At 50.7% G+C, this 12,324-nt stretch overlaps 1 protein-coding gene across 1 annotated transcript in view; it reads right to left on the reverse strand.

Moving 5' to 3' along the window:
• LOC144147389 (uncharacterized) overlaps positions 1-12,324 on the reverse strand; it is a 35,457-nt gene that overhangs the window by 4,536 nt on the left and 18,597 nt on the right. Inside the window, exons 6-7 of the mRNA XM_077679513.1 lie at positions 8,976-9,179; positions 7,416-7,651 (exon numbers count right to left, since the gene is read on the reverse strand). Coding sequence (XP_077535639.1) covers positions 7,416-7,651; positions 8,976-9,179 — 440 coding nt within the window. The remainder of the gene's footprint in view (positions 1-7,415; positions 7,652-8,975; positions 9,180-12,324) is intronic.

The following is a 12,324-nucleotide window of genomic DNA, read 5'->3' on the forward strand; positions in this document are numbered from 1 at the left end:
GAAAGGGGAAATGGGCAAAAAAGAGAGAGGAAAAAAAGAGGAAAAGTTGGACCAGACACGTATGCCCAGCACTGAGGCACTGACAGTGATTGACACTGGAGGCTCTCAGTCTATAGCCCAGTGTTCAAGTTCGTCACCCGTAGAAAACGTAATAGCTCCTTAGTCGCCTTCTGAGCGGATGACTGAGAAGGCCAGTGGCACAGAATCTTCTCCTCCGAAAATGGCCGCCGAGAGTCTAAGTTCCTCAGTGCTGATAACAGCTTCTTCCTTGCAGGCGAGTAGCGTGGGCACTCGCATAAAACGTGGCGTATCGTCTCCGATGTGCCGCACGTTTCGCACTCCGCCCTTGCTGCCATTCCTATTAAGTACGAGTAAGCATTTGTGAATGGCACCCCCAGCCAGAGACGGCAAAGAAGAGTTGCGTCAGACCGTGGGAGGCCTAGTGGAAGGGGACGTTGCAGGTGTGGGTCAAGGGCACCAATGCGTGCACATGTGAAATCTTCTTGACACCATTGGGAGATAGCTGTTTCCCGGGCAAGAATGCGGAGGGTCCTAGCTGCGTCCGTCCTAGACAATGGGATGAGTACAGTTGTCGCTGTTTGATGCGCCAGCCGGGCGGCAGCGTCCGCACTTTCGTTTCCGACAATGCCGCAGTGGCTCGGAAACCACTGTAGGGTGACATCATGACCCGCCCGGGCAGCACGGTCGTACACCATTCTTATTTCTGTCAGGAGCTGTTCGTGAGGTCCTCGGCACAGCGCTGACTGGAGTGACTGAAGTGCAGGCTTGGAATCACAGAAGATAGCCCATCGGCGGCACGAACTTTGCTCGATGGTGTGAAGAGCGCTACGGATGGCCGGAAGTTCTGTAGGCGTGGATGTTGTAAGATTGGCTATCTTGAATTTGCTGCACAGTGACAGTTGTGGTATAACAACAGCTCCGGCAGAACCCGACGATGTTACCGAGCCATCAGTGTATACATGGGTTCGGTAACTGTATGTCTCGTGCATGTACTTCAAAGCGAGCTGTTGCAGGGCCGGAATTGGAAGATCACGTTTTTTAGTCACTCCTGGAATATCTAGGCACACTCGGGGCTGCATCACACACCACAGCGGAACGAGCGGTCTCATCGCCGGCGTGTAGTTCGATGGAATGCTGGTGTTGTGGGCAGCTACTACCCTTGCGAATGACGCCCGGGGACGGGTCGCTGGTATTTCCGCAAGGTGATGATCAGGTAGACGGGCGAGGTGCCTGATATGTGTCCTGAGTATTTCAACGTCCACAAAGGTTGCCAAAGGGTGATTTCGAGCCAGGGCAATGGTCGCTGCTGTGGACGTACATCGTGGTAGGCCAAGACAGGTTCGCAGGGCCTGAGCTTGTATACCCTGAAGTGGCCGAGTAGTCGTGCGGCACGCTCCAGAAAGGACAGGGGCACTGTATCGCAGACAGCCCAAGAACAGCGCGTTGTAGAGCTGTAACATCGACTTCAGTGGTGTTCCCCACGTCTTGCCGCCGATGAGTTTGAGCACATGCACCACTACAGAGAGCCTCTTCTTTAGAACGTTAACATGAGCGCTCCAAGAAAGGCCTCTGTCGACAACTATGCCGAGAAACTTGTGATTTCTCACATAAGACACCCTTTCACCATTAATATACAAATGGTATGCATACATAGGCTTTCGTGTAAACGGAAGCACGGCGCATTTGCTGCTGGATATTTCCAACCCTTGTCCGTGTAGATATGAGGTCGTCAAGTCTGCGGCATTTTGCAGTCGGGCGCGCATATGCCGACGAGTCACGCCATCTGCCCAAACACATATATCGTCGGCGTATATCGACACGTGAACCCTCCTTGGAAGGCGAGAAATCAAGCCAATTAGTGTAAGGTTGAACAGTGTAGGGCTCAGGACGCCTCCTTGGGGAACACCACGGTGAGTATAGTGAGCTGATGTCGGCCCATCTGCAGTCATAACAAAGAATGACCTCTCTGTTAGGTAGTTCCGTATCCACTGGTAGACCCGGCCACCGAGCCCCACAGCCTGCAGTACTTTAAGAATCGCATCGTGCTCCACGTTATCGTAGGCCTCTTTAACGTCGAGGAACAACGCAGCACATATCCGCTTCGCACTTTTCCGCTGCTGCACAAAAGTCACCAAATCGATAACGCAGTCAATGGATGAGCGTCCACGACGGAATCCAGCCATGGCATCAGGGTAGACATTGTAACGCTCCAGGAACCACTCCAGACGAGCGAGAATGATTCGCTCCATCAGCTTTCCAACGCAACTTGCAAGCGCAATTGGTCGGTATGCCATTGGATCCAGCATAGATTTTCCGGGATTCAGGAGCGGAACGAGGCGGCTGGTCTTCCATTTTTGAGGAACGGAACCATCACATCATAGGTCGTTGAAATATTCCATCAAGGCTTGTCGGGCATCCCTGCCAAGGTGACGGAGAGCAGCATATGTAAGTCCATCAGGCCCAGGAGACGAAGATCGCTTGCATGCAGCCAATGCCGCCTGCAGTTCTTCCATGCTAAATGGAACGTCCATCCTTGAATCCCGCGATGCAGGGATGCCACTGGCGAGCAGTAGCCCAGAAGGGCCTGCTCCACTGGCTATCCTCACGCAGAAGTCCTCGGCCACTTCGAGCTCTCGGCGGTTCTGGTGAATAGCCAGGGCCTTCAATTGGGAGCTCTGCTGTACAGGAGTCATTAGCCCTTGCACAGTTTTCCATATCATCGACAAAGGCTTGCGAGGGTCCAGCGTGTCACAAAAAGATTTCCAACGTTGTGCTTGCACTTGGGCAATGCGTCGCTGGATCTTCTTTTGCGTTCGTCTGCAAATTCACAAATCGTCGAGACATTTCGCTCGCCGGTATCTGCGTTCGGCGCGGCGACGAACAGCACGAAGGCGTTCCAGCTCCACGTCAAACTCGGTCACTTTTGGAGACAGCCGGACGGAACGCTTGCAGGCTTGGAGTGTGCTTTCAATGGCGGACTCTAGATTTTCAAGCTCATCGCTCCGGCAAATTTCGTCCATCCTTGATTGGAACTTCGACCAATCGGTTACCCGAATAACATTAGGATCGAAGGAATTTCGTAATCCATTTATCTTTAAATAGGTTGGAATGTGGTCGCTTCCACGAGTTTCTATGTCTGGGAACCACTGTGCACGGGCCGATAAACATCGTGACACAAACGTCAAGTCTAAACAACTGCCGTAGTTCGTTCCACGTAAATAAGTGGGGCTTCCGTCGTTTAGTAGGCACAGCCCATGGTCTGAGGCAAAAGCTACTAAGCTCCGACCTCGCCTGTTGGTGTTTGGGCTTCCCCAAAGCATGTGGTGTGCATTGAAATCGCCGGTAATTACTCACGGACCCGTTGTTGTGCTTAAATCCAGCCTCTTCCGTTGAAAGCAAGATGTCGGGTGTAGGTATACACCCACCAGAGTGAAAGTGAGCTGGCGCTTTCTGATGGTAAGACAGACGTACTCATTACCCCTGTAAGGTTGCACAAAATGGTGAACGTAGGACAGTTCACGCCTGATGAAGACTGCGACTTTGCTGGGCTCCCCTAGTGTGGCTGATAAAAAAATTTCCCCGCATTTCCCCGAGGGGAAGAATGTGAAAGTGCGAATGCAGGAGTTGAATTTGCGCGGTTCGGTAATGTTCGCGAAAGAGAGATCACACACACACACACAACTACAAAGAAAGAAAGATGCATTTATTCACAGACACCTATTTGTGTTGTCGTTGTACTTGATTGCTAGAGCGGATCTCAGCTTTGAAATTTCGTGTCAGTACTCCTTTAAGCGGGTGCATTAGCCCTTCTTACGCCCGATTCCTGGCCAATCCCCCACGTGGGTATGTGCCATGCACAGACACCTATTTGTGTTGTTGTTGTACTTGATTGCTAGAGCGGATCTCAGCTTTGAAATTTCGTGTCAGTACTCCTTTAAGCGGGTGCATTAGCCCTTCTCACGCCCGATTCCTGGCCAATCCCCCACGTGGGTATGTGCCATGTCAGCGGCCAGGCAGCGCGCGCCCATCTCCCCCCGTTGCCAAGGAAGACGAGGAGCGCGCGCACCCGCAGCTGTTGCTATGTGGACGGACGGCGGTCACCGGAATTCAGGGTCGCTTATAAAGTGATTGATTGGGGGGTTTACGCGCCGACGCAACGCAGGCGATGAGGCGCGCCGTAGTGGAGGGCTCCGGATTAATTTTGACCACCTGGGGATCTTTATCGTGCGCCGAAATCTCGTACACACGGGCGTTTTTGCTTTTCGCCTCCATCAGAAAAGCGGCCGCCGCGGCCGGGAATCGAACCCGTGACCTTGTGCTCAGCAGCGCAACGCCTTAGGCTTATAAAGTGCATTCGCACTTAAAAAGTTCATAGCCAGATATCCGAATAGGTTTGGATATGTTCGGTTCGCAGATGACAAGTATAGGAATAGATTTCAGGAAGACAAACTGGCGAAGATCTGAAATCCGCGACATTAGTCCTCTGGCGTTCCACTGAAAAATGGAAGCCTCCTTGATATCCGTACTCAATGAAGAACGTGTGTTCGCCATGGTCCTTGCTTATCCGAGACTTGCAAGTACTGGATCCAGGGCCTCCAGTATCTGAAGTGCACTCAACGCAGAAGGTGTATTCAGACTGGTGAGCAATGTGCGAATGGCATTCATGAGGGACCTCAGGACCGCGACGACTTGCCGATCTGAAGACGAAGCCGGGGCGGAAGATCTCGTGACTGTCTTCAGTACTGAGCGTTGGGGCTCAGAAGGAGGTACACTCGGTGACAGCGGGGGCCATGCGTCAACCGGCGAGGTTTGTTGTACCTCGTTGCGACAACTCGGCGAATCCGGCGAGGCCGGAGGCGGCGGAGGCGGTGGGGGTGCCGGCGGCCTCGGGGGTAGCGGTGGTGTAAGTAGTTGAACTAGTGGCGGACCCGCTTGCGTAGAGGCGTTCGATGGAGAATGGCCAGCCTTGTTTGAAGATCTCCGGCGTCGAGACCGGTGACGCCGCCGCTGTCGTACCGTCGCCGCAGCCTCCTTGTGCGTGGAGTGGTCCCTCACCATCTGCTTCAAGACAGCGACCTCCCTCTTCATGCGTGGGTACTTCTTTGATGAGGCATCGTGAAGCACTGCGAAAACTATAGCTCTTGCCAGCACAGAGCAACAGTGCGTGATTTGCTCGTCGCTGCGGATACACCTTCCGTTTCTGCTTCACTTTTGTGGCTTTTTTTAAGTGGTTATCAAATGCGTTTTATTCTGCAACTTAAGGAAAGCCGGCAAACAGCCGCTACACCACTGTAATGACGTCATTCAGCGGTCGAAGAACGCGAAAACCGGGAAGGAGAGAAAAATATTTTGAGCAAGATTCTATGTTATCTGACGAGGAGAGAGCAGTAATTTTTGGCTGAGGCACATTGCGACCCCATAATCTAGTGTTGGTTGACTACTTTCTGCAAGCACTCAAGATTTAGAAAAAAGTTGAAAAAAGTGTTGCACGGTCGCTTTAGTTTGGCGAAGACAAAATATTTGGACAAAGAAACCTTCATTATGACTTTGTTTTTATGCCGACTTTAAAAGGAAACGAAAAAGTTGCACAAAATTTAACAGAAAAAACACGCCTGCTTTTTTTCTTCGAACCCGTTTGAACCCGTTTGAACCGGTTCAAACCGGTTCGAACCGGAACGGAATGATGCTCTGGAACTGAACCCGAACCGAACCCGAAAGGCTTGAACCCGAACCCGAACCGAACCCGAAAAAATTCCGGTTCGACACCCTGATACGCAGACACGCGATAGAGCGTAGTTAAACCGGTTCGATTTCAGAACGCAGAGATCCGAGCTTTGCGCGGAGCAGAGAACCCTCGATTGGAAACTCGGCGGCTTTCAGTCAGTCATTGGTGCATTCGAATTCACAGCTCACAACAAGGGTTTCGCGATCCCAAAGGTGTTTTTCTTGTTTGTTTGTTTTTTTTTTCTTTGAAGACGATAGTCTTTCTTGGGCCACTTAAACCCGAAAATTTGGGTCAAAACTCTGGAAACCGGGCCAAAACTCTGGAAACACACTTCATACACTTCAACATTGCTCAGCAAAAAAAAAAACAAAAAAAAAAGCGGCCGCCTATTTACTCCTTTCGTTGCAAATGTCGCCGAAAGACGATAGTCGACTGGCCTCCCAGCCAAGAAAAGGCCTCCCTTCTCTTTCCAGCTCACCTCTCGTGCTGTTCATCTCCCGTCTTGTTTCTCCCAAGATAGCACGCTAGAGGTTTGCTCAAGTCAATTTATATTTACCGCGTTTCATTGCTCCAAGTCGGGTGTCTCGATGCCAGCGCTGCCGTACGGCGGAGACGCGCGTGAATTGAGGCACCCTACTACAACATTTATAGAACCACGTTGCCGCCTTAGTTGCCCTACTCCACGAGCGTTCCAAGCGGAACGTGGATCCCATCTAGTGGAACCTTTCCTTGCTGTTGCAGTTTGATTTCTTAAAAGCCACCAGGAGGTAGCGCTGGCAACAGCAGGCGACTGTTTTCTCGCGTTGATGTAGTATTTCACTTGCTATCGCAAAAACCAAGCATCCATAATTTTTTAGTAAAGGAACACTGCAAATTACGTATTGATTTGCTGCCTTATATTTGCGTAACTTCTTGTTCTGGTTCAACGATGTTCACAGGTCACTGACACCGGAATTAGACGTTTAGATTTGGCTGTGAGTATATAAGAGTATTTCCCAGCATTCGTTTCACTTTGGTCGGGTGGCTGAATCAGACAGACAGATAGACAGACCAAAATTTCTGCGTCCTTAAAAGAAAATATTAGGCGTATTTGAGACAAAGCATCAATGCACAACTGTTACTCTCGGTGTTTCATTATTTTAAATGTGTGCCGGAAATTTGCGATATAGAATACGCGTTGAAAGCAATGTTTTGACCGGAAAATACAAAAATCGCTCGAACCCGACCATAGACCTCGTGGCGGCATTCCAAGAAGCCCGGCCGGGCTAGAGTGGAGGCGCGCGCACTCGCGCCTCTGCTCTAGCCCAGTTGTGCGAAAAGTCAAACTGTAACGAAAGGTTCCAGTAGGTGGCGCGCGAGCAGTGGAACGCGGGAAAATTCAGTTGTCTTGAGCAAACCTCCACGGTGTTTATCGGGGGAGGAGCGAGACGAGAGGGAAAGAGAAGAGTGGCATTTACGTGGCAGGGGCGACCTAAGACTGTCGTCTTTGGACGACATTTGCAGCCTAGTGAGCAGATAAGCAGCCATTTTTTTTAATCAAAGTTGACGCTACTATTGTATCTTTGGAGTAGAGGAAGGACAGGACGCGTGAACGATGGTGTGCGGGGAGACAACAGGCCACGTGTTAGGCCCTGCGTTCGTATCGTCACGGCGCCACTGCCCGACTCACCCAGAGAGGCGACGCACACGCTGTGCAAGGGCGCGGGCAAGGTGCTCAGCCGCGTCCAGGAGTCGCTGGCCGGCGAGTACTCGAGCAGGCCGTTGACGGGGGTCAGCGGCTGCTGCCTGGCGGACGCGCTGGCGCCGGGCCTGCGCACGAGCCCGCCCACGGCCAAAAGGCGGCCCGCGTGCACCACCAAGGAGCAGTTGCACATGGCCAGTGGCAGGCCGCCCTTGTGGTGCCACCTGATGCCGAAGAGCACGGGCCGAAAGTGAGCAGCACGATCACATCGACAAGGCTCAGCCCTGTCAACTTGGCCAAGCTAAGCTATAAAAATGCCATGTCTCCTGCCCGGAGTCTTAAGGGTCTAAGGTTACTTGGCATGCGTGCCACCCCATTAAGGGACACTCGCTAGGACCTGACCTCACCAGAAGTAGTTTCTTTCTCCCTCGCTCTGTCGCCGGCCCCGTGACCCCAGCCTGTGACCGCAACCGCATGATCAAGCCATAGCAATGTTGGTCGCGACCCAGACCAGACCACTTTGCCGTGACCCCCCCCTCATCCGGCGTAGAGTTCACGTAAAAAGCTATTCTGGGAGTAAATCGAATAACTCAAGTACCGCTCCAACGTTTCTTCAAGGTCATGGCAGCTCCAGGGTGATCATTCCTTCAGCTCATCATTGTCATCGGCGGCGCCAATGACTTCGCCATTCATCGTTTTCATCTCATCCGTAATTGTGTCAGCACTCTTCCATGGGCTGCGTACCTACTGAGACGGTCGCCCCCGACACGGGAAGTGCTCCAAAATGTGCACTGACACGCTGCGCCATGGTCTATCGGCATTAAAAAACACGAAGGACCCATTGCCTCTTGTCCCTTAGAGGACCTAAGCACACCGTGTTTTAGCACACCTAGCCCCGTTTTCCTGCTCTCATGGTCGCTCATTAAATATTCGCATCATCTACCATGGTTAGCTTCCTTTAGGTAGGTTATTCCTCCAAAGAATAAATGGCCGGAAAAGACATCCTTGCAGGAAGCCGAAAATATTACACCTCATCTCATGAGATGTGCGATACATAAAGACAAAGTAAAAAGGTAAGGTATGCGGCTTGTTGAGACTTCAAAATTTTAGAAAAGCCAAAGGAAGCAGGTTCGATTCCCGGTCGCGGTGGTCGCTTTTCTAATGGAGGCGAAACACGAGACCGTCCGTGTGTTCGAGATATCGGCACACGTAACAGATTCCCAGGGGGTCGAATTAATCCGGAGCCCTCTACTACGGCGCGCTTATGCAGCGTCGGTGTGTTAAACCTCATAATCAAAGTTGTACCGAAAAAATCGCCGGTGTTTAATGCCAGCGGGTCCAACACCGTGCCCCAAAAAATGATGAGTTAGCATTAAAGCTCGAGCGGTTTTACTACGAGCGCTTCAAGACGCGACTCAAACGGTTCAGCCCTGCTCGCCCGCCAACGTTCTCCGGCCAACGCCAGCCCTATAAATATACCTTGTAAGGAGCTATGCAGACGAGGCCCGAGTAAACAAGTCTTCGTGAAGTCACCGAATGCGAACGTACGTGTCAGTCTTGGGCTCGAAGCACATGGTGTCGGGCACGACGCACACCCTGCGCTTGTGTCCGGGCACCACCATGAGTCCTCCCACGACGTACATGCGGCCACGGAACTCGACCGCGTTGGCCGCGATGCGCGCGCAGCACAGGGGCGTCGCCTCGGCCCAGCGGTCGGCGGCTGGGTCGTACACTTCCACCGAGTCCAGGAAGCTGCAGTATCCGCGAGCCAAGGGAAGACGGAAATGAGACGGCCACGAAGGTCGGGGAACAGTCATCATAGGGGGAGGGTCTTGAGTTCGCTAAACGTAAGACGCTTCATTGATACAGACATCCTCCTCCTCCTCTTCCTTATCATCATCATCATCAGCCTACTCCGGTGTCCACTACAGGGCGAAGGCCTCTCCCACTGACCTCCAACCACTCCTGTCCTGCACTGCTCGAGTCCGCAGTTTACCTCCGAAGTTCCGCATTCCATCGATCCATCGTGTTATCGGACTTCCCCTTCTACATCCATCTCCCGGTATGAACTCTGTTACCCTAATTGTCCGCCGAATGTCGGATCACCTCCCTACATGGCCAGCCTTCATATACTTTTATGTCTTTTCACGTATATTTTTAGCTAAATGCTTTATATTTAGTATCAGTTCGTCATCACAAAACAGCTTTTCCTTCTCTGAACCAGGTAGATATTTTCTTCTCCCTGAGTGTTGTTCCTAACATTATTGTTCCATGGCTCGTTGATCCGACCTAAGTGCTTTCTAGTTGTTTCGTAAGGCGCCAAGTTCGGCAGCTCCGCAGCTCCAAGTTCAGCTCCGTATGTCATCACCGGCAGTAGGCACTGGTTGTGGCTACTGCCAGTGGCGAACAACACCCGCACCAGCAAAGCTAAAGCTACCTGCCATAGCTTTGCTGGTGAGGGTGTTGTTCCCCAAGTTTTTTCTTGTTTTATTTTGGAAAGGGGAACACGGAAATAAATTGGAAATTGGTTGTAGGCTTTTCCTTGGAGTGACAGAGGTCACTCAAAAGAAAAGTCAGAGCTACTGAAGTGACAGCTACTTTTCATTATTGGCGGTCGGTGCGTTAAACCCTACAAGAAATCTACTTTTCGTTATTTGGGAGTGCTTGCCGAGTGCTTGTCAACCCATGCCTATTCTGCGCCGCATTTTCCTCTCGTGGTTGGGGTCAGCGCTAACTGTCTGTCCAAGGTAGTTATATTATTGTACTACTTCAAGCGTTTCGTTTCTTAAACTGAAAGGACGTTATTGGCATGTTTATTCCTCATTGCTTTAGATTTATTCATATTTATTTCTATCCCTATTGCCGTGTTTTCTGATTGTAGTTCTTCAAGCATTGTTTGCAGATGATGTTCTGTGTCACTCAGCAAGACTAGGTCGTCCGCAAACCTGAAATGGCTCAAGTATTCCCCATTTATCCTTAATCCTATGTTTTTCCACTCAAACCTTCTAAACACCCCCTCCGGACATGTTGTGAATAGTTTTGGTGATATAGTATCTCCGTGTTACTCCCTTCCGGATCGGAAATTTATCGCTTTGCTTGTGGAGGGTTATCGTGCCCGTGCATTCTTTATGTATATCTTCTAGAAGTCTTATGTAGGTATCCTCTATTCCCTGGTCATTTAGTGCTTCTAGCCCGGCTGCGGTGAGTACGGCATCAAACGCTTTCTCATAGCCTATAAGTGGCATGTAAATGGGTTTAGTATATTCTGCGGATTTTTCTATCACTCGATTGAAAACATGATTGTGATGCTTGGTTGAGTACCATTTCCTAAACCCAGTCCGCTGACTGGGATGTTGGAAATCCAGGATGTCATCTATGCCGCTAACTATAACTTTGGTCAACAGCTTGTAAAAATACAGAGTAGGCTGATGGGTCTAATTTCTACATTTTTGCCTTCATTTCGCAAATCGCTGGCGTCCAAAAGTAAAGAATGATTAAAAAGACTGCTGTAACTGTTTTTTAACTGGCTTCCACCTTGAAGGTGGAAGCGCTCAGACAACATGGACGAAAGTAGAAAAAACAGACGACACGGCGCTAACTCGCAACTATTTGTTTATTGAAAAGAAACACAAATATATACTTTTCAACAACTCACGTAGTGCGCTCATCTCGCCCAAGATAAAACCTTGAAAGTAACTTTTTGCAGTGATTACCCTTACCCTTCCATTGTCGCGTGTACTCCTGTATGTATTCAATTCCTGCAAAAAGTGACTTTCATGGTTTTATCTTGGCCGAGAGTCGAAGTCGGCTGCTTCAGTCCAAACTGTGACGTCGTCCCGCATAAATGGTAAAGCGGGCAGCCGTGTCGACTTCCAACTGTCGTGCCACCCTAGTCATTGCTAGAGACCAGCGGTCTCCCGTTTTCAATAAAAGCTTCACTACTACTCTTGGCCGAGATGAACGCACCACGTGAGATGTTGAAAGTATATATTTGTGTTTCTTTTCAATAAACAAATCGTGTCGAGTTAGCGCCGTGTCTTCTGTTTTAAATGCAGAGCATTTCAGTAACTCACGATGTCACCCGCGTTGACGTCCGTAGTCCCCACCGCACCCCTCCCTACTATACAAAAAAAATACTATCCGGCGCCCGGTTTCGATCCCTCGACCCTGCGGGCGGAACGCAATGTACATGGTGCTCTACCCACTGCGCCACAAAGCCGACACAGACTGGGACGCTACGAACGCACCTTATATCGTTGACTCATTCAAATTACTGCTGACGAGCGCTCTCTCGTCAGCAGTTGCCACAAGTGCAACCACATTAACGTAACGCAAACTACTTAACGTCGTGCGCCACCGGAAATGCTCTGCATTTTATCGTGCCCCTCGCGAGGGGGATGTTTCACTGCGTCTTCTCTCGGTCGTGGGACCCGTGGCGCCATCTGGCGGAGGCGCGGCACAACTCGTAGTTTTCTACTTTCATCCCTGTTTTGTGAGTGCTTCCACCTTCAAGATGAACAGCTACCAACTATCCCAATTGTCCATTATACTGTTTCAAAAGCACTATTTGTAAAAAAATGTACCTCGTTTAAGCGATAAGGAGACTAAGGGCCGTATTCTGAGTCTCTCTTGCACTCCATTTCCTCCCTCCGCTCGGCTGAGAAGATGATTCCGCAATGCTTATGCATGAGGGAACCGCCTTCTCCTCCACTGGAGAAGGCGGTTCCCCCATGCACAAGGATCTCCACTGGAGGCTCGAGTGGAGGAGGAACTCAGAATACCAGGGTAGTCTGATCCCATTCATTGCCTCAAGTGGCAGACATGTTAGTGCGAGCCATCCGGTTTCCGATGCGGCGTTGCAAAATATCCAGCTCATTGGACGCGCACGGGCACGGCC

Source organism: Haemaphysalis longicornis, unplaced genomic scaffold (assembly GCF_048455015.1).
Source record: "Haemaphysalis longicornis isolate Haplotype H1 unplaced genomic scaffold, Haemaphysalis longicornis Haplotype H1 scaffold_7, whole genome shotgun sequence".
Lineage (NCBI taxonomy): Eukaryota > Metazoa > Arthropoda > Arachnida > Ixodida > Ixodidae > Haemaphysalis > Haemaphysalis longicornis.